General features: G+C 39.4%; 1 protein-coding gene across 5 annotated transcripts in view; it reads left to right on the forward strand.

The window, feature by feature from the left end:
* The first annotated feature begins 421 nt into the window (after window positions 1–421).
* The window catches only part of LOC122627089 (basement membrane-specific heparan sulfate proteoglycan core protein-like), a 129,657-nt gene continuing 106,594 nt past the window's right edge, over window positions 422–23,484 (forward strand). For 3 of the 5 annotated variants that reach the window (XM_043807884.1, XM_043807885.1, XM_043807886.1), the window contains exons 1-2: window positions 423–1,848; window positions 12,050–12,176. In XM_043807884.1, coding sequence (XP_043663819.1) covers window positions 12,065–12,176 — 112 coding nt within the window. In that variant the 5' untranslated portion in view covers window positions 423–1,848; window positions 12,050–12,064. Of the gene's footprint in view, window positions 1,849–12,049; window positions 12,177–23,484 lie in introns of all 5 variants that reach the window. The other 2 variants (XM_043807883.1, XM_043807882.1) reach the window with 2 other exon arrangements.

A 23,484-nucleotide genomic window follows, 5' to 3' on the forward strand; every position in this document is an offset into this window, starting at 1 on the left:
GTGACATCTGCAAAGAGAATTTTAAGTCAATGCCGTAAGCACATAGAAAATTCATCGTCCTCGCGAATTCGCGTCGTCGTTGGACGCGTCGTTTGTATTACATATTCTCTGTAAGAAGCAGGAAGGATCAATGGTATCGAGTAGCTTTTTCTTTGAGACGACCGAGTGAGGAAATAATTATTCTTCGTAGAAATCGTCGAAACAAATTTCTTACGAAGTAGGAAAGACCGATGATAATATGATAAAGGAAGAGGGAGAGCTAAATACAAGGGTGACTCGTGCGCAGGGTAACTCGAGGGCGTACGACATCACTGGCCGTTCGACCACCCTACTACCATCTCGAGAAGGGTGGGCTCGAAGGAGCGCGGTGGCGAGGGATGATTTTGGTTTGCCTCTCAGTCGTCACGACGGCAGCGCCGTGCCGGAGGCTCCAGTCCGATCGCAGCATCACTTGCGGTGCTTTCGCGCGCGCTTCTCTCTCTTTTCCGTCAACCAACGAACGGAAGCGGTTATTTCTTTTCTTTTTCTTTCGTTATATCTACAGGAGAGAGAAACGCTTTCGTCTGAATCTTCTCTCGTTCTTTTTTTTCTCCCTCTCTTACTCGCGCCATTTTCATCTCTCTTTCTCTCTTTTCTCTTCTTCTGCTTTGCGCGGAGACAGAGAGAGAGAGAGAGGAACAGATAAAAGGATAAACCGCGTGTGTTGCGAAAAGAAAGAAGGACGGAGAGAGAAAGAGAGAGAAAAAAAGAGTGACGACCCGACGTTCATAGTCATACGGGGAGGAAAAGCGTGTAAAGTGTAAGAAGAAAGATAGGAAAAAAGAGACGAACCTTTCAACTCTTTCTCATCCCCAATCTTGTTTTCTCTTTCGGTAACGGTATGTAACCCGAAGACGATGGGAAAGGAAGTGTCCGAGTATAAATTTCGACGTGGACGCGGGATCGAACGGCTAGACGTTTCTTCGCGCCGAAACTCGCGAGGAGTAACGAGAACGCGCGGTGTTCGCCGATGAATCTTATTTTCTCCCTGCGCTCTCACGTTCTCCTCTTCGTCCACCTTATCTTTGTCGTACTCTTTTTCGATCGAATTCTCGCGCCTTGCTCTCATCTCGATCCTCCGTCGGGTTACGTCAACTAAGGGAAGAGATTGAAAACTCGTTCGCTTTACCTTCCACCATCAAAAAAGTTTCGCCGTTTGGTGCTACGTGTGCGTCGCGACGTGAAATCAACGAGATTTCATTTCCACGTTCTTCCCGAGAGCAAGTGGACTGTGTGCATTTCGGTGTATACCCTTCTCTTCTTTTCTTCAACTTAAAAAGATTCGAAATAATCATTTAAGCCTTTATGAAAATTCTTTGTGTTGCGACTGTGTCGGACATATAATATCGAATTCATCTAATCGCCAAGGAAGCAAAATAGTGTCATTGATCGATCACGATCGTGAAACAGTAGCGTTAAGAGTGTATTGCGATCGATAAGAAGAAAAATCGAAACTCGTTATCTGTCGACATTAATCTCGCGCAGCGAGAAAATTACGAGGGTGGAACGTAACAAGGATCGCTAACACGGTGTGCTTGTCGCAAGAAACGACTTCGGGGAGGATTCATCGGAAGCGCTGCTCGTGTTCTTGCAAGCTTGCCGAGTTGGTGAATTAAAGGGCAGTGCTCTGATAAAAGTGAATGGATCTTTCTTGTATATCAAGTGCCACGCGTCGAGTTCTTTACATCATCGTTACGTTGCATCGTTCTCGCGCCATTTTCATCATTCCTGTTCCCCTTTCGTGTTTCCTGTTGAAATCGAAGAATTCGAAGAGAAGGAAGAAGGAACGACGACCAGCTCTCTATCGAGGTAAAGCCGCTTTTCTTCAACTATTTTCTTCCTTCTACTTATCCGTTACTTCTTTTTTCCTCCTTTGTCTCGTCGTCTCCCTTCGCTCGACTCGTTTTACAAATCGATTTTCCTCTATCTATAACGCGGCTTTCTCCTCGACGTAATCTTTCGGGAAAGCCACGAGAAGGCTTTTCAATTTCAAAGGATTCCAACGAAGTTTCGAGCTCGTTCAAACACTCCGAAGGTATATTTTCGAACGGACGAAAAGAATCCCTTGTCTCGAGACTCCGTCGAGAGTCGTTCGGTTAGAAAAAGAGTGAGCTTTGGGATCGAAGGTGTAATAGAAGTTTAATTCTCTCTTATATCCAATTTCGATTGGTTTAACAGGTGTGTCAGACTTCATTTCGTTATCTCAAAGTACGTATTTCTGCTGTACCGAGTAACAAGTTTATGTTATTTTATAAGACGTATCGTAAAAACTATTTGGAAATTATAAATCGATCCTTTGGGTAGTACAACGATCATCTTCGCTTCGATTTTTAGTTCGAACTTATGATATAGATGTAATATCAAATAGAATTATAGTCATAATGCGATCCATTACTTGCACGTGTCATAATGCCTTACGTTTTTCAAACAGATATCTCGAAATAGAATGTACGATGATTCTTTCTTTTTTTCTTCGATCATCAAGACATTTACGGTGGCACGAAATAGTGCACGACTCTTCTTTCTCTCTCTTTTTCAATAACGCGTATTAAAGATCTATCCTCCCTTTCTAATTTTTGTAACAAACCGTGTCGTATGAAGAATATTAATATACATTAAAGTCACGTGTCCGTGACGCAAAACCAACGTGGTCTTTTATATGAGCGTCAACTAAAAAAAAAGCGAATTGGACTTCTCGCTTTAGAAAGTTCCCCCAGGAGAATTTTTCCACAGCGTAAAAATTCATTTTCCACGGTGCACCAACTATACGAGGAACGAGGGAAGCATCGAAAAAACAATCCCGGATGCTCCTTCAAGGACCATCGACTTGCCGTGCCGTGGCACCGAGCGACGGGGTGGCACACCCTTAATGCATAATAATTAAATGGCCAGCCCGATTTCGCCTTCGAAAAGTTCATTTCAATTTACAAACGGGTCGTCACGACGATAATGTAGCCATGGTAAGAGGAAAATTCAATTCCGTGAGCACAGACAACCCTAATGGATTCGTCATAAAAGAATGTTGACTGTCAGAAATGGAAATAGTTTAAAATCCTTTAATCTGTTCCGACCACCTCTCGCGGATAAAAAAGAAATAAGAAGAAGATGAAGAAAGTGTGAATCGTGAGGGAAGTAGGATCCCATTAAAATAAATACAATCGTTTAATTCTCTAAAAAATGCAATATTTCTCGGTACGAAATCGATTACAGCGAAACTATTTCAGATAATCCTTCCGTTTTCGATACCTATAAAGAATTTCAAGGCAGCCCTTTGTTTTAAATGACGACGAAATTCCAACGTTATTCGTATTTAAACTCTCTGCATTCTTCGCGAGAAAACGAACATTATTATCCTCTTTCATTTGATTGGGATCGAACAAAATGAAATTTAATGAACGCGTGCGCGCTTGTAAAACGGCCAGTCATAACAAACGCTTGATCTCTGTAACAAAAGGATAGGGAGTAAGATAAAACGATTGAAGGATCTATGCAAACGAGATCAATTAGTGCTCAATGGTGGTAACATAACGAACAATCTGTTATATGGATGATATTTTCCTGATTGACTGTACGTAAATACATAGTACGTAGTATGGCCGACGGTAAACCGTATCGACGTCGTTTTTCTTGGACAAGAATTGATCTCGTTGGAATAATAGAACTCGAATCTCACAAGAGCCGAGAAGAAGGATCGTCGAGTAGATGCGGGGGGGACGAAGGGAGATAGGTACGATTGGTGAGATGGAGAAGAGGTCGACGGTGGGAGAGGGGAATCGAATAATGGGTGAATCTCGCGCAAAACTCGGATGATTGATGGAAGAAGCGGATGGAGGACAGAACGCGTGGGAGAGGGTGGAAGTGGAGGCGGTTGTGCTGGTAGTAGTAGTGGTGCTGGTGGTGGGAAAAGATGGCTCGAAAAACAAAAGGAAAGACAGGAAGTAAGTGTGTACGTGTGTTCAGAAACGAACGAACGAACGAACGTACGAGTTTGTGTGCTCGGAATAGGTCAGTGTACACGTACATACGTACGATCTCTTCGATCGAACTCGAACGGCTCTCGATAATAATGATAGCAGTGTGACGTAGTGCGCTATGCCGTAGAGCCGTCTATCGTCCGTCTCTCGAATAATGAGATTTCTATCTTTTCGAAAAGGAATATTTATCATTCGCGTATCCAACAGGAGGCGACTTCGTGCCAGCATCTATCCGATCCGTCCGTGCGATCCTTCGATTTTCTCTTGAAAATAACGAGAAATAAGTTATTACGTATTTTGACGATAACTCTTATTGTCATACGTAATAACATTTTCTGCATCTACGTATCGTGAAACTGCATCATTCGTCACTTTTCATATATATATATATATATATATATATATATATATATATATATGTATATATATATATTCATATATACATATACATATATATATACATATACATATCACACACACACACACACATTTATATATATTTACTCTTATTTTACAAAGCACAGAATTCTCATTGAAAAATTTACGATATTACCTCTGCTTTTTTTCTCGTCTGTAATTTCCGGCTTTCCTCCACGCGGATATAATATCCTTTCTGGTATTCTTGCGACTGATAAAAAGTTAGCGAACATACATTGTTTCAAATAAGCCAGGGGAGACGATACTTAAGGGAAATACTCGTCGAGTCTATTCGCTAACCGAGCAAGCTTAAATCAACGTAGATATGTACACGCACAGACTCCCGGTTGGTATACTCATTCAAGATAATTTTTAATGCATTAAATGTTAGCTATCTCTATTGTAATTCACTTACTATTTTATTGGACGAAATAATTAAGGAAATAAAGATAAAGAAGAAGAGAAAGAGAAATAGATAAAGATAAATATGAAACGTTTTTACCCGTATCGGTTCACGATTTTACAGTCCTCCGTATCGCAGTACCACGCAAATAATCTTATCAGTCCGTCATCGATTTAACGACGAAACGATGCGGAAAAGCCAACCATAACTTTTGATATACGTTGAATGTCAAAATACGAATGACGTTATTGATATCGATGACCTTCTCACGTCGATCTCCGAAAATTTGAATAGCCAATTGGGCTATAGGATGAATTCATGGTTGTAAAAAAGAATAAAAGAAAAAATAAAATAAAATAAGGGAGAAATTGTACGAGAAAGTAAGGATATTTATACCTTTCGTCGAATGTATTCTCACGAAGGATGGAAAGTGCAACGCGTCGTCAAATGGACGAACGCACTCGCGAAAGGGGAGCGATCGCGCGGATAGAATATATAATATCCTTTATCGTTCGATATTCAACGAGATACGACAGTACGGGCACGCGGGATTAAACTAATCACTCACGGTTTCGAGCAGGCACAACGATTCTACACGTTTCGCATCGAAGGCCGATTAGCGCATTTGTCATGCAGCCGGAGTATCTCGGGTTCGAGCGTAACCCATTAGAGAGAAAGAGAGAGACAGAGAGAGACAGAGAGAGATAGATAGAGAGATAGAGAGAGAGAGAGAGAGAGAGAGAGAGACAAAGACAGGAGAGAGAGAGAGAGAGACAGAGAGAGCTAGAGACACAGAGACATGAGTAGCGTCAGCTCGTATGCCAGAGAGAGAAAGATAGAGACAGAGAAAGGGAGCAAGAGAGAGAGAGAGAGAGAGAGAGAGAGAGAGAGAGAGAGAGAGAGAGAGAGACAGAGACAGGGAGGCAGGACATACAATGGCTGCAGCCGTGCAAAGACGATGATTCGAACTCTCCTAAGTGAACGCCGTCCATGATCAATGGAGGGATGATCCTATACATATTTTGGAGTAGGTGTTATGGATGGAGGAGAAGCGGTTCGTCATCCGTCGAAATTCTGCGCGTGACATTGTCCTCGGTTCCTCTTTCATCTCCTATCTCTCTCACAAACGTACACACGCACGCAGGTCTTCCACTTTCAAGAGGGATTAATCTATAGCCATACACCAATGGGTGTTATCTCGATGCAATATGCAACGCGTATCCGCGAGGCTTACGGATTAATGAAGTATGACGAGAGAAACGACGGCTTTCGCGCGTCCAAAATTACTACGTGCATCTCTAAGGTAATCTTTTGCGCGTGAAACATCGTTCCGGTTGGAGATACACGTTCTGCGTTATGATGGAAAAGTCCTGTAAGGGCATCCTATCGTATCCTTGGATTTGTCGCGCGTGGAAAGATCTCATTTCGAAGCGTCAGAAAAAGTTTTTTCTTCCTTTTTCTCTTCCTCTCGTCCTCGAGTAAATGGAAGAGCAGAGTGGTATGTGAGATACATTCTTTCAAAAGAAACGACGCGTATACGTCGCCTCGTGGAAGTGTCGTGAAATTGTGTTAGGAAGTTAATCGAAGAAAGAGTCCGAGTTACTATCGAAGGACGTCCGTCAGGAAAGAGAAAGTCCTTCGATTCTTTCGACGTTTTCGTCGATAAATGTTTCCTATGACTGAACGAGTCCTGGCGTCCCTTTCATTTCATCGTTCTCCGACAAGAGTATGGACGAACGAGTGTATCAAATTTCGATTCGCAACGACCAAATATTCAAAGATTGAAAACGTCATCGTTCTCAAAGTTATTCCTATAACTTTCATCGATGCCTATTCCGCGATAAAACAGTTCCGATCGCGGAAGCTCTTCCACCGTTTTCACTTTGCACGTACATTTCTCTGACGATTCCCGTACTTCCGTTTTACCGTGATACCGTGTATAAATACAGGCTATGTGGAGTGAAAAGTGCATATGAATTTCAAGAACATGACACGTACCTTCCACGGAAGAGGCCGTTTTATCCCCTTTTATTTGCACACGGCTCGTTAGAGGTTTACAAATGCGCCGCGTTCTCGCAACCTGTTTTTACTCTTCCATTCTTTTTTCCATCTATCACCCCTTGTTTCTTTTATCTCTTTCTCTTGCTATCTTTCCCTCTCTCTCTCTCTCTCTCTCTCTCTCTCTCTCTCTCTCTCTCTCTATCTCTTTCTCTATTTTTCTCGATTTTTCTCAATTCTTTTACTCTTCGACAAGCGATAACGCAGTACGTTTGTATTAATGCACATACTTTTAGAATGATATTAATGCATTTTCCATATCACGTTTCTTTGTTCGTTTACAAAAAGAAAAAATAACACACAAAGTGAAGTCGCAGATTAATGAGATACATCGTGCATCACGTTGGCGCTAAAAGTGCCACTTTGATCGCGTATCGCGCGAAAAGAGAAAAATTATATATATATTCCGCGATATAATAAAGCTCATATATCCGACGGAGTTATGGCTGTCGTGGGGAAAAAATAAGAAGGGGAAATGCTTTACATTTGCTTATATTATATGCGATATAATACTTGGAACGTAAGAAATCACGTTTAAAAGCTAGAACGTCGTGCTTCGACCCTGAAATATGATACAAATGCATCTGAAAATTTTACATACAAAATCTGATTACTTCATTTTACTGACGGAAGACGATAAAGAGAAAGGAAGATTCTAATTAGATATAACGAGATAATTCGAGTCAACTATAAGCCCGTTTTCCAAATAGACTTCTTATAAAATCTGAATGTTTCCTGAACCATAAATATGAAAAATTAAAGATAGATTTAACGTGTTATACAAAAGCTACATGTATTAAACGCTAATTTAAAAAATATTCTAATATTCCATCGACAAGTATATATATATATATATATATATATATATATATATATATATATACATACACATATATACATAGATCAAAGATAGTAGTGGTGTTTGAAGAGTCTCTTCCATTTTATCGAGCTTCCTTCCTAGCAATCTTTTATCTTTTCCTACAAAGATAATATCTTGTTAACATGATTGCGGATGCAATTATTATGAAATGATAAAAATAAATCGGGAGAAAAAATGGGAGAAAATATTTCTACAAGATTATTATTATTGCTTCTCAACATATCACACTTATACTCAAAGGACAACAAAGATGACAGAGAAAGAGAGAGAGAAAACAAGAGACGATAGTTAGCGAGAAAAAATCATAGACCCTTAAATTCGTTATATGCTAATTTCCCGCTGGGTCCGACGAATCATCTATAATTTCATCCGTCGTAAAGTTTGTCGATCGAGTACTGAAGTCGAGCGAGTTTACACAATTCGAGTGAACGCACGTTCACGCTCGCGGGTGTAATCGTGTAAGGTGGTAGACAAGCTGCTTGTAACAAATGGACCCGCTTGCATGGCGCAACCGTGCGAAGTACGCAGGAGCAGTGTTGGTTTTCGGCTCGTGCAGCACCCTTTCGCGGCTCGTGTTTGCTCTTCAGCAAGCACGCACATACTATTCGCTCTCTCTCTCTCTCTTTCCTTCTCTTTCTCTCTCTCTCTTTTTCTCGATCTCTCACTTCCTCTTTAGTGGGAATAGTAGCAGTGCGCGTACCCGGAGCGTTTTACGTTGCAAGCATAAAGCGAGAAAGCAAACAAAGTGGACGGTATAATTTCACAGTACTGGAATGACACACTGATTGCAGCTGCGGGATGTAACTGCGGAATGGTTTTGTATATACTGCGATGTACTGTCCGACTTTTCTTCTTCTTCTCCTTATTCTTTTTCTTCCTCAACGCTTGATCATTCCACCTTGCCTAAGGTCACTTATTTCTTAGAAGAAAAAACTTATGTTATTTATATCTTAAATAGAATCCAGTCGAACGAAGGCATTCAATAAATGTGTGTTGTGAATCAATCATAAAAATATTCTCCTCTTCTTCCTCGTTACTTACGCAGAGTTCATAAATTCTCGTTTCATTCATAATCTTCCATCCAATCAATTCGAGAGAGTGAAAAGTCATCATCCGTTTCCGCAGTACCATCATTGCAATGTCGTAAGTATCGCGAATGAATCATTCGATATGTGTATACTAGAAGAAGAAACGAAATTTAACCTGACTGTTCGAATAGCACAGGATGATGGCTGTTAGTAGTCTCGATTCTTGTTCCAGAACCATTTCTGACTTTTGCTCGCTACCTGAAAGCCGGTAATACAAGAGTGGTTACGGTTTCTGACTCGTTTATATGTACCTGCTCTTTCTCTCTCTCTTTCTTTCTCTCTTTCTCTCTTTCTCTCTCACTACTATTTCCTCCGTCCCTCTACCCTCTAACAGAGTCGCAGCCGCCGTCGGTGTGCATGAATATTTTACAAAAATGTATGCCTCAAAGAACCCAGTCATTCCCATTCACGGTTGCTCGATTTTCTAGTGGCACACGGCGCGTGCACACGTGCGGCTCACTCGTACGTACATATTTTCTACGTTTATGCCTATGTCTGCGTATATGCTCGCTCTCTCGCAGCCCCAGCATTATGTTCCTCTACGTTTTATTCCTGCGGCCTCATGCTTCTCTCCGCGTACGTAGATATACGTAGATTGTACATATATACACTAAGAACTCTGGAAAGAAGCAGTCAGACTATTTATTCGTACGGCGAGAGAATATCGTGAGAAAGAGACTATCAGACTGAGTGAATTGAACGATCGATTTCGATCGATTTCTTTCTTATTCCTTTTCTTTTCTCGATGTAATATGCGGTTTGGTACGTATCGCTAGGAAAAGTCGACTTTATGGTTCGCCTCGTTGAATTTTCCAACACTCGACTTACGATCCTGCTAAAGGTTTTCTTTTCTATAAGAAATAATAAATGAGAATAACATTCATTCGTATCATTATCATTTCCTCCAATTTCTAAGTATTCGTTCAATTATTAATAACATGGGAATATACGTTGAAGTAAGTAGTCATTAGAAACGTTCGTATGTACACTTTAGATGAAGTTCTGTTCCGGCAGTTGGTCGGAGGAAACGCGAAGACGCATAGTCAACTTGCTTTTACGAAGACAACAATTCTCTCGTTCAACCTGCCCTCCCTTTCTCTTTCTCTTTCTATCTCTATCCCTATCCTTCTCACTCCAAGCAATGTTCACGCCTTGATACCAAGACCCAAAGTTCGCGGGCGTGTTACTACTATCTGACTGAAACTGTACGAGCGGGAACGAGCTTCGTAACGACTTCGCAAACCTAAATTGGGTCTAACCTTCTAGTCCGGATAGTCGTATAGTTATGATAATGTTTATACGTACGCGTGCCACCACTGAGTGCACAGTTTGCATTTACCGAGAGAGCCTGAATTAAGGTAACGCAGAGGGCCACTGTCAATTCGATCGCTGCGCCATGCTTCGAAATTTATGACCCGTGGAATCGCGATTGTAGCTATGTTAATCAGCTATATAGGGCGGAGGATTACCTTGCCGGTGACGGCGATATTAATCACGATAAAGCAAACTCGTGCGTCGTCGGTGATTACAATGAAGCGAGTCGAGTTAGCGAGTACTTGCTGCTCTCTCTTGGCTTAAAATGTTGCTCCGATGAAATCGATTTGCCGATTCCGTCGACGGAACTCGGCATTTCGTTACAATCGAGTTAACGGCGAGAACATAGAAACCGAACTGCATAGAAGTTCTCGTTTGTTGTATGATGTACACTAACATTTACATAATGGATGTTAATTTACGTCGAAGAGGGAGGGAGAGAGAGAGAGTGAGAGTGTGAGAAAGAGAGAGAGTGTGTGTATATGTGTGTGTGTGTGTGTGTGTGTGTGTGAGAGAGAGAGAGAGAGAAGAATGAAGTGAGCTAGAAAATAGAGAGAAATTTTCTTCCAGATTACGGACACCTTGGTAAATGCTAAAACGAGAACTAGCTAAGTTTCACGTTCTGATACGAACAGAACAGTTAAATGATACGAATTTGCATGAAACAAATAGAGAAGGAAACGACATGACGTTTGGTACGAAAGGGAATAGGACCGAGTTGTAGGTAGGTAGTTAGCGTTTGAACGGAAGACGAAATCTCGATAGGACGATGCCGATCTTTGCTTTCGGCGCTCAGCTGGCTGTCCGATAAGAACGGCTCAGCTTGATTTATCGAAAATTAATATGCTACGCGGTCGACGCCTCAGCGAAAATGGAGATCGTGTTGCTACCAATGCAAGCGAGAGAAAGAAAAAGAGAAAGATAGAAAACGTAACGTTGGCGAAGAAGGTATAAGAGGAAAATTTAAAATAGATTTGCTCGTGCGAAAAACTCGATGTCGTTTCTTTCCTGAACAGAGCTTATCGTGGTTAAAGGTAAAGATAGTTACCTGAGAGAGATAGAAAGAGAGAGAGAGAGAGAGAAAAAGAGAGCAAAAATAGAGAGAAAGAAATCGTAGAAAGGAGGCTAAATGGCTGAGAAAAAGAGAGAAAGAGAGAGAGAGAGAGAGAGAGAGAGAGAGAGAGAGAGAGAACAAATGCATGTGTAGAGAAATGTTCATAGCGAGATGCTGCTTACGATAATAGAGCGACAATCGAAGACCCTTTCTCACGATTTCTCGACGAGAAGGTAAAGGCTTTCGGAGTCTCGTAGATAGAGCTTTCTCATCGTTTCACCAGGATGCTCTTCGCGCAAGGAGAATGCGCTCGTGAACACCGGAAACGGATTCGACGAATGAAGAGATACTCTCCCGATAAGCGTTGCTGATCTTGCTCGTTTTAGTCTCCACAACCGACGTTCTAAGACGATCACGTTTATGTGCAGTGCGACCACGACTTGTAATAACCGTGCAAACGATAATCACATTTCACAAATCGGAGAATCTCTATCTGCCCTTTCAAGAGGTTGTTGTATTCCATTGTAAAAATCATATATACGGTATCGTTTTTAAAGAAACAACGATCCTTTTAAGGATTTTGATAGATTAATAAATCAATATTCCATATACGACGATTCTAGAAAAAATCTGTCGATAATTAGGCGCGAGCATTCATTCATATTGATGGACTATTGTAGAACTTATATCTATTATATAATTAAGTATTGTAATATGATTTAAATATGTCTATTATTATTTATCGATCGTATTAAACTATCTGGCCGAATATCATCCAACAGACTTATCTACAGTTTTATAACGACCATGTTTCTCTTTTAGATTTCCATGGAGTAGATGCACAGAATGACGATCACTATGAAGTATTTTCACATCGTTCTAATACTTCTCGGAGGTACTCATCTCCTACGAGCTCAACCGTCGGCCTCTCCGTTTATCAAAAGCGTTGGTAAGTTTCTCCTATATTATTTCTTTCCCAAATTACTGTAGATTTAACAGGGAGAAATGATTACTCGGGAAATATTTTCTTTTTCGAAGCAACGCGTGCAAAATACCGGTGCATATTGATTAGCTGACGTCCGGGCTGTAGTCGCGTAGGTTGTATCGAGTATCTCGGCATGTCGTGTCAGACAACGATAAGCAGAAACGCTCTGTCATGCCTGTCACTCGATTCTGACTTAACGATAGCCAACCAGCGATGTCGTTTTCTCCGCTATTCGTTTAAGCGGTAGAGTCGCGCGTATTTCTTCTCTCAATTGAAAAAAAGGAGCATATTGTTAGCATTCACTACGATATATTCCTCTTATTTGACTTTTTAAGATTAAAAGAAAGAAGAAGAAAAAGAAGTCGATGTCGTTGGATCGAATCGAGAGCAACGGCTGCGAGCAATAACAACCGGTCTTCACCGACATCCCCTTTTACAAAACATAAAGCTCCAGGAAAGTTCTTTTTATTTTTACGACCAAGTCGCACGCAAGTTTAACGATGTACTGTAAACCACCATTCGATGTAACCGGTCGCGCTCGAGATATCGTCGTAAAAAAGGGTAGACCGTCGAGAAAGCACGTAGATTATATCGTAATCCTTTTTTAAAAAGTTGCACGTTCGAGGCTTCTCTCTGTTTCGAGACTTTGAAGAGGGTCGTCGTTTTCGTTGTCAACGCGTCTTCAAAGGTAAACTAGGAAAAGAGATAGAGTTGAAGGAAGGAAGACAAAAACATGAAGAAAGGAGAAACATGAGGAAGATATAAAATATAAAGAGAAGAATGGAGAGAGCAAAACTAAAATAAAAAAAATAAGGTAGGGATAAAACGAAATAAGAAAGAAGTTCTATCTTCTTAATCCCCACAAAAAGATATATATATATATATATATATATATATATATATGTATATATATACATATATTCGTTAAATGCGAATTGATTTTTGTTGATTAAAAAGCTCGATGTAAACTATTTCGATATCTAATTGTTTAAAGGATAAACTGAGTTTACATAGATATATATTATATAAAAATCTAATTCTTGATATCTGAATTGAAATGATTTCGGAGATAATCGTCTATATGAAGAATTACCTGTGGTAATGTCTAGACAAGGAAGAAAGAAAGAAAGAAAGGAAGAAAAAAAAACTAAGTTAATCTCTATTCTTCTATTATTTCTTTTCCTTTTTTTCCATCATAAATTTCATTTTTGAAATTTTTATTCTCGTCCGAGCTGAAATGCCGAGTAGACACGCGATGGCTGTCTATATAATTATTACGTCTATCCTCGTAATTAGCATGTTGTTGGAAGAGTGCTAATGAAACATCCATGTACGCGCAATAGAAAACGAACGAGTGAACTAGATATCGAATGATATGCTGGTAAGCGAATGAAACGCATGTCAAAAGGAATGACGAGTACTATCCATATATACCTAGTGTCTACGTAATCACATCTATTGTCGGTTTGACGTCTGTCCTTTCGCTTTGACGATACCCTGAATTTAATATCCGCATTCGAGATTTTTCGAATTTCTCATTTGGACTGTATTATACGCAACGGGAAACATTCCAACTTTTTTAACTTTACTTTATTATCATTTTTCTCTCGTGTTTTTTTTTTATTCTTTCATACTTTTCGACTTTGCTGTAACTCAATGACGAAGAAAATATTATAAATTATAGCAACGTTTTGTCTATTAATTTTCAACATACCTCCGACAATACGTCAAACGTCTTTTGAAGCACGTATACATTATACATGAAATGCAGAACGAACTTGCACGTTCGTGAATTATGAAATGTATTTGTAGCAATATTATTACTGCACTGCAATTCCCGAATCTCGATTGATCGCGAGCGAAGGGAAATCCCTTTCGGTTGTATCGACATCGCCGCTGTCTCGTCTTAATTCATGGCTCGACGTAATTAATCCGTTGTATAGCGAACCGTGAATTTCAATTATGTTTCCCACGAAGGGTCCTTTGCTTAGTTTCGGAACGGTCGATGACTTTAGATCTCTATCGCGGTGACGATAATTTTGGTCGTTTCCTCAGAGAATCGACGGAAACGTCGATATTCCTGTTAAATCGAGGAAAGTTTATACTGTAGAAGTTATGCTGAAGCTTGACAACGACGTCGACGGGTGTCGTTCCGTAATGAATCATCCAGCAAGGTGTTATCCCGATTCATTCGTAGGACATCCCTATCATCCGTGTCGGGAGGTCGCACGGGATAGGTGGAGATCCGCGTGTTCGCATGCGCTCTACGTACGCGTGATGTTCCATGCTATGTGACCAATGTCTAGCATGCTGAACACGTTTCTACGTCATTTCCAGCTTAATATATGTACGTAGAATTTCTTGATCGTAGACATGTGTCCGGTCGACTGATCCCGTGAATTCTACCGAAATATTTCAGAAGAAAAATAGACATTATACAGAATCGGAACTGATCGAATCGACGAAGGAACGTGCCATAAATCGATAAAGCAATCGATCGAGATTCTCCGAATTATCTCGCCCTGTTATTGTAATTTCGTGCGATTGTTAATCTAATTTTGTTAATAGCATCGTTAACGACGCGAGTTGTGCAGGAGTGCTCCCTCATTTGGCTTACCACATTCGATCTCCCTTTGAGGCCATGTATTTTATGAATTACCCAGGCTTCTCTCAACGAATTTACGATATTTACCAAGTACCTGCTCATTTTGGTAATTAATTTTCCCCGGAAAAGATTGTAGCGCGACATTTGCATTGAGATTATGATACGATATCCCTAACGTTTTGATCATTTACGCGAATAAAGTTGAGCATCGAAAACAAACGGACGTTTACCGTTTACGCATTTAATTATTTATTTATTTCTTTAAATCTATTCGTTCGCGTGTCGGCGTTTGTTATCGTTATATAGTATATACGAAACGAAAATTATCTCATATACGTACGTAACAATCCTCTATAGGGAACTCATAAAAGAAAAGAAATTTTTATGTGACTCGAACAAACTCTGTCGAGTACGATTTAAATAGAAAAATTTATCGAAGCGAGATGCTCGAACGGCAACTAGAGCGTAGAGCATTATTTTTAACGAAGTTCGAGGCAAAGCTCCGTTTGCCGATCGGCGAGAGAGCATCCAGACGGTATTCAATTTCTATGCGCACTTGACTCAGCAGTCCGTAGCAGCAGGTGCGGCAAATGAGTCTTTCCTCCAGATACTTCGAATCACCCGACTTCGACCAAACGGGAACTGCACTTAATGCAGGAAAGAAAGTCTAACGCGTTCCAATCTCTCCGACTTTCGTGCCGTTAACTTCATTTATTCTCTTTGTACTCTTGACCCAATAAATTATTATTTTGCAAAACTAAATATTAAAATATATCTGAACATTTTCATGGCATTTCGTTGCGACTGATTTTCTTTCGTGAACGAGCGTCAACTTTTCGTTCTATTTTTTTTCGTGAGTTTCTTCGAGCACACCAATGAACACACCGATGAAACATTCTAATCCGAGTTCCTCTTCGTGGTAACGATAGCATAGGTAAAACATTGTCCGCGCACTAATCTCGCGATAACGTAATCAAAACTAAGATTACTATGCGATGCAATCAACCGTACGAGAAATGCTTTTTCTTTCAGATTAAAACGCCGAGGATTACTGGGTCGCAACTATTGTTTTGTCTAGAGCAGTTCTGTTTCCGATGAGATTCTAAAGGGGAGAAGGAGAGAGAGAGAGAGAGAGAGACGAAGAAGAGATAGGTAGATCGAAAAATCTCGCACGCTTCAAAGATCATATTCTTTTCGAAGGAACTTCTCATACGTAAGATCGAATTAGCTTTTCTCTTTCTTTTCCTTTCTTTCACACATTTTCTTTTAACCGAGTTTCTTTGAAAACTTTTATTAAAAACTTCTACCAAAATCAAGAGAACTTTCGATTTTTCCTTTCCAAAGTGATAGTAACGCCGACGCGTGTTTCGTTTTGTCCATGAATGGAAGAAAACTTTCTTCTTTCTTATACCTTTTTATCATATTTTAATTGATCGAGTTCGTTCTGGAAGTTAGAGAAAAATAAAACGAATTCAATAAAGATGATTCAGAAGTATTCTAGACGAAAATGTGATAAGAAGCGAGATCGATCGAATGGTTAGATCGAAAGGCTGAATAGGCAGGGTGCGGGCTAATGCATAAACAATGCGCCGTTTATCCGCATTGAGGATGCAGTTCCAATGAATAGTAAACCAGCTTACAGACATGCGGATAGATGGTCTCAGTCTGCTACGGAGTACAAGCGCTAGGGGGTTGAGGATTATCGACGAAAAAGTACAACTCTTCTTGCACGATAACTCCCCCAACAAGGAGAGATTGGACAGAAGGAAGATAGAGTAAGAGAGAGAGAGAGAGAGAGAGAGAGAGAGAGAGAGAGAGAGAGAGAGAGAGAGAGAGAAGAAAGAGAATACGAATATCATCGTCCTCGAGAATTCGCCTCGGTTTCATTTACTCCGTCAACTCGATAGACTCTAAATTACTCGTGGTTGACTGCCAACTGCACTCGTCGTTGTTATTTCAATGCAATGTATCTCCGTAAACTCGTTAGATGAAAGTCGAAGAATTGTATTAGTCTCCATGCTTCTATTCCAATCGTTCATCCTTTTTAATCAAATTTTACGAACGAAACGAAATTTCGTAAATCGTAATCGAGCAAATAATTAATTAATCGTAATCGAGCAAATAGCGTTCCAAAACCGATTTAAGTTGACCGTATCTTTTAAAAATTGTCAAGTGCAATCTTAATGATTTTTATAGATTCGGTAACATAGACGAACAGCCAACTTGTAATACGGAAAATTTTTCTTAACGTGAAATTTTCAAAGTAATCGCAAACGCAACAAAGCAGCGGACGCTTTGGTGTTCCACTTGCACTCCTTCCACGAAAAGTCGATTCTACAAGGAAAATAAAAAAGTGCCAACTAAGTGAAACGACTCGTTTTACTACGTTAATTGCACTTTTATATCGTAGAGATTAAATTTGCTTTACCGAATTGTAGTACGAACCAATTGTTGCAAGAACCGTTCTCTCTTTTTCTCCACTTCTATCTACATCCTTAAATCTTCATACTTTTCTTTTGGAAAAGAAAAAGTCTAACAAACATTAATTTGATTTTTCATTAGAATTACCTAGAGATTTCTTGAAAAAGTAAAAACGCATCAACTAAGTAAATTCTTATTCGTTCGAAAAACTACTGATGAAAATTCATTTAAAATTATTTAAAAGGAGCCGTTGAAAATAATACGATGGAAGATTAATTTTAAGTATCCAAGAGCAATACGTTTTGCAATGATTCTTATTTCACTTTGATTCATTTTATCTCACGAGGAAAAATTAATTCTTTAAAAATCCGCTTTTATATATCTAATATCTCTTTTAATCGGTTGGAACGGCTATTATTTTGTCGGTTACCTAAAGTAGGAAAGGAAACGTGTTGAATTTTTTGCGTGAAATTCTCTCAAAGAAAGCCACGTTAATCGGCCACGTTGAATTCATATACTATCGCCATTTATTCATCCATTTGAAGAGCTTGCCAGCTTCGAGCGAATGGCTCTTTTAAAGGTACCTCGACTAGTTTTAATAAAACATCTCTTATCTTCCGTAGAAAACAATTTCTCCCTTCTTCAGAAATTAACTTAGTAATTACTTTTTGGAGAATTCTCTAATTCTTTGCATTCGTCCCGACGATAAAACAAAAACAAATACGTCCGTGTAATCTTATTTCTCGTTGAACTCGTTAAAGCGCATAATATTTCAATTGTTCTCGCGGAATTACACGAAAGCGACCGTGCTCTCACTCGTGCTCTCTCTTTTTTCTCTCTCATAAAGTGGAATGAAAAAAATCTCTACTACGGCAAAGGACCCAACGTTTTCCTGAGCGATTAAACAAATTTTCGCGTGTATTATAAATAATACGTAATAAAATAATAATATTAACGTAAAGTATGCGCGTACGTAAATTGAAATTGAATGAAGTAAAAAAAAAAAGAGAAGAAAAATGGAAATAAAAAAAAAGGAGGAAAAAGAAAATAAAAAGTAAATTTCCAAGAGTCGTAAACTAGAAAAAGAGATAGATAGAGAGAGAGAGGAATTTTTTAGCTTTTGAAACGTTCGAGGGAAATAAAAACGAAAAAAAGGAAAGAAGGAAAAGGAAAGAAAATATCCTTAAAAAGAGAACGACGTCGATGGCAATGAGAATAATGACAGGAAGGAAGCTGTATCGAACTTCTCGGAACGGAACGAAGTCTAATGGCTGCGTCGTCGCGTTAAAGACTGTTTTCGAGTTAACAACGAACAGACACGCAAGAACGTCGATTCGCTCGAACGAATACGCGAGAAATTCGAAAACGACGAAACGAGGAGTGCAGGTGTCGGGCTTTTAAATTAATTTCGAAGATCGTTCGTCGTCGTTTGCGTCGACGTTGCGCATACGATCGACGAGTTGTTTGTTCCTCCGTCGAATAATGTCTTCTTGCCACCCTCTTCTCTCTTCCTCCTCTCTCTCTCTCTTTCTCTCTCTCTCTCTCTCTCTCTCTCTCCCTCTTTCCCTCTCTCCTTTCGATACCGTACGCGTTCGCTAACCCTTCGTCTGTATCACCTCCCGCTATTGGACCGATTCCAATTGCGAATTGAACCGTTCGTAACTGTTGAACGTGAATTATGGCGTTTATTTATTCTCCTCCGTTCGGAACACCAGCCACGTACCGATTCCCTCTCGTAAGCCCAGTCCTTCAGCACTTACCCTCGAAATCAGCGCCGTTCTGCGGACGTCGCTCCGATCTCGTAACGACGTTGATTTCCCTTGATTATAATCGAATCGTTCGTCGATCCAGCCCTCGAACCGATACACATCGACGTAAATTCATGCGATACGTGCTCACAAACTAAAAGGAAAATCTTTGAAGTTCATTCGTTTAGTTTCAATCGTTCTATCGACGTTGTTAGCGAGATTGAATCGATTGATGAAAAAAAGGTTAATTAAATTAATCGGAATTTTCATCGAATCTAAGCAGAAAAATAGAGGGAATAATTTCCTCTCTCCATACACACACACACATATATATATATAATCAATGATCTTATTGCGGTCGACGAAATTACATCCTTAACACGATTCGTTAAGATTCCATCTGTTTTCTGTCCACCAACGAACGATCCTGAGATATTCGATTACTTGAGAATGTTCGGAAGTAGAAGAGGGCGATCGAAATCGAATTCCATAGTCAAGATAAGAGAACGAGAGAAGGATAGAGGATTATATCTCGTTTTCCTCGAAGATTGGAAAGACGTCGACTGATCAAAATCTGATTCCTCGATGCTTCTATTTGTTTCTTTAGATATTCCTTTTTATGAGTTTTTCTGAGTCAATCATGTTCTTCGTTATTTTTTCAAAAGATAAATACAATTTAAAAATAATGCTTTTCCAACGATACGTTATAATGTAATCAGCCGAGATGCACACGACTCTGACCCCTCTGCACTCTCTATACGATACTTACGTTACAACTTGTTATTGCGTTATATACTATTACTCACGGTTTATATTCTAAAGTTCCAGACGTTGCTTGAGTAGTTTATGAATACCTGTCCTTTCGCAAGATTGCTGAGGCGAGAACGTAACTAGGTACGTGTTTATCAGTCCCCTGGTGGCTGGCATATGCCTTCGTCCCTACCTACCTACCTACCTACCTACCTACCTACCTACCTACCTACCTACAGCTAGCTACAGCTTTCAAGAAAGTTGCAAACCTCTCTTCGCTATCGTCTCGAAGCTAGTTCGTTTCTTCGAAGTTGCAGTCAAATATTCCCAGAACTTGATTTCTACTGAATTCTAATATTTTAATTATTTTCTCGTTTCTTGGATAAAATACTTTCGGTTGATAAAGAATATGAAAGTGATTAATACGTATAATATTTTATCGATCGGATCGTTTCATTTTCGACTGTTCAAAGTCGACTGTAGAAAAAATTTTCATTATTAGCTGCTCTTCACGGTGAATTAGCACCCGAAGAATCTTCAATAACCACGGTCACACGCATCGTATGCTTCGAAGACACTCGTGAAATTATCGTAGCGTTTTTATTCTCTTCTTCGAGTTTTTCTTTGACACGTACTCACATCGCAAATATCAATTTTACATACGGCATAACGCATCGCTTCCTACCAACAAAGAATCGTGAATGTTTGACGTCACAACCATGCATTCCGAGAAGAGGTTCGAGAAATAAGTACTACCTTGCCTCGCGTGCACTTGCCTTCGTCTCGAAATTGAAAAACACAGGAATAACTTTTATTCTCTTTTTTTCCCTCTATTACGTACCGACGAAAAGTATTTCAACGAACTAATACGGACGAACTATGCACTGTTTTATAAAACAAGAAAACGAATCTTTCTAGCATATAAGCTGTTGGCTCTAAATGTATATCATAAATATAGCAGATATTGCAGCAGTCTTTGCAATGAAAAGTACTGACGATTCTTAGTGGTTGTAATATCTGCAATTTTTCAAAAGGTAATCCTTCTATTTCTGCTTTAAAATTACGTGGTATTATCGTATTATAAAAATGTATATAAACATATAAGAAAAAATTCTCATGTCCTTGCTATTTTTTAATAATTTTGAAAATGTATAGCTTTGGTTTGAAGATCATATTAATGTAGTGATATCGCGTTACGAAAGAAAAGAATTAAAAAAATATATGAAATATATAAACAGAAGATAGTTGAGAACACGGGAAAGATATTTTCCATCAGACGACGTTATTGCTTTTTATTGAACGAACTTACATGCTACTGAAAATCTTGAAATAGTTCGCATTACGCGTCAAGTTCGAGAGGTAAAGACGATACTTTGTAGGAAGACGTGAACTCCCGTTATGACATTTGCCGAATGATTTGGTCGTGGTTCTGAAGTTAACGGGAAACTCTTAATGGCGGAAGTTTGATAAGACTCCTCTGGCCGAAGTATGTTTCAAGTACCTCAAACGATATCTTAATCGCTGGATCTGAAAGTTCACGAGCTATCGACCTCTAATTGATCCATAGACCGGTTATACGTCAAAATCTTCGACGCACAACTAAGTCAAAGACAGATTTTTCGAAAAAAAAAATGAATGAAACAAATTAGTGTTCTGTAATTATTTTAAAGTAACGCGTCCGATAACTTTATGTCGAGTTTAGTGTCGCATGGAAATGATCGATTAACGATCAATAAAATTGAAAAGAACGCTCGTGGCGAACGCTTTGAAAGCTTAGTTAACTAATCCTCGATTAAAGACGCATTTAACGTCGAAAGGACGGTTAGACGTTTGGAAGGACGGTGATTGATGGATCTAGAGGATAATTGAAATTTTAATTGAAAGTTGCTTAAACGATCTGCGATCGTGAGAAAAAAATTTCTAATTTTCACTATCTTTCTTTCTCCCCCTCTCTCTGTCTTTCTCTCTCTCTCTCTCTCTCTCTCTCTCTCTCTCTCTCTCTCTTTCTCTCTTTCCCTTTCTTTTCGATTAAAAAGAATAAGAGCAAGAATGGTCGAAGTGAGTTTCAACATTTTGTACGATTCTTTATTCTAAAATTTTCAAAGATGATGGTCGATCTACGTTGTTTATGCGCATCACAAAAGTGACAGACGTTTTATTTTGTTACTTGCAAGAAATAGAAAAATTCACGTGTTTATATCACACAAGAAATTACTTTCTCTCTATCCCTATTTCAATCAAAATAGCGACGATTTTATAATGTACAAAAAATAGCTTCAACGTGTCTCTTGATCTTATCTCTTCTCAAAGTTTTTCTTTCGGCGTATTCGTTTTCGTCCCCTCTCGAAACAAATTAGGAAAGTGATAATCATCGTCATTATCCGACCATCTTCTATCGTCTACAGATAGTTTGCACAGCTATCTTCTACCCTTTGTAACGCAATCTATCTCGTGCCTTCCGTTTACTCCGGATACTAATTTCTATCGTGCAAGCATTCGACTTTCGTGAGATATAAATTCTCTTGTACGCTTCTTTCGTCCTTTTCAACCACTTAACATTCCCTCCATTAGATCTTCTTTGCACGGTGTCTCTATCTTTTTTCTTTCCATCCTTTTCTATTATCCTAAATATCCTGTTCGCTTTTTGTATTCCTCTCGTATATATCTCCAGTAATAATACGATTTCCGAGTGTGGTGTTAACGAAATTACTTTCAACATTTTTTCATAAATCATTTCATGCTGCGATGAAATTATTTACATGGTAAAATATAAATAGGCCCTCCGGTATTATATTATAAGTTCTCTCTTAAAGAAAAGCTTAAAACTTGGCCGAATATAAAATACATACAAAAATAGATATATTTATATGTATCTATATATAAATACATACATACATACTTATATACGTATCTACGTATATTCCAAGGCTCGAATAACGAATGCACGAGATATGTATATATGTATATATATATAAGTGTATGTGCATGTGTGTGCGCGTGTGTGTATATATATTACGTAAGTGAAGTAGAAGGTATTTATCTTTCTATGAAGCTCACATCATAACCGGCAGAGAAACACATCGCGTGAGGCACATTAAATATAGGAGTATTTTTAATTCATATCCACCACGTTACATTTCCTACCTAATCGCGTTCCCTTCCTATTTTTTCTCTCTTCCCCAACTCCAGGCTCATTCCAGGCATTTGCCCGTTGGCGCTGCTGAAACGCGATACTTCAACGTCGTTCCATTCCTACGTTCTCTCTCTCTCTCTCTCTCTCTCTCTCTCTCTCTCTCTCTCTCTCTCCTCCTTCTCCTCATTCTCCTTCCCCTCCACCTCCTCTCTTTTTTTTCTTCACCCTCTTTCCCGTCATCCTTCCAAGCCTTCGTTTCGATGCTCGTTCCTCTGAGCAATGCGCTCAACGAAAGCTCCCCTTTCTCAGTGCGATATAAAAAAGAAAATAGAATCGAAAATCAGATTCGCGCCAGACGAGCGTGAAAACAAGCAAGCGTGACGAGCTTGAGTTAACAAGCCCGTTTTCCCTACCACCCATCCTCCCTTTCTCTCTGTTTCTCTCTCGCTCCCACGACGCGTTCTATCGAAAGTATCAATCGGCCATCATTAATTTGTTCGTTTGTTTCCAATCACGTACACGCACGCGTTCGGTCATCTAATGAATATACTTGCGCTCGGTAGTCTATGAGCGCAGCGCTAAATGCAATTAAAAGTCGAGCGCTAGCATATCTAG

Source organism: Vespula pensylvanica, chromosome 2 (assembly GCF_014466175.1).
Source record: "Vespula pensylvanica isolate Volc-1 chromosome 2, ASM1446617v1, whole genome shotgun sequence".
In the NCBI taxonomy this organism is placed as follows: domain Eukaryota; kingdom Metazoa; phylum Arthropoda; class Insecta; order Hymenoptera; family Vespidae; genus Vespula; species Vespula pensylvanica.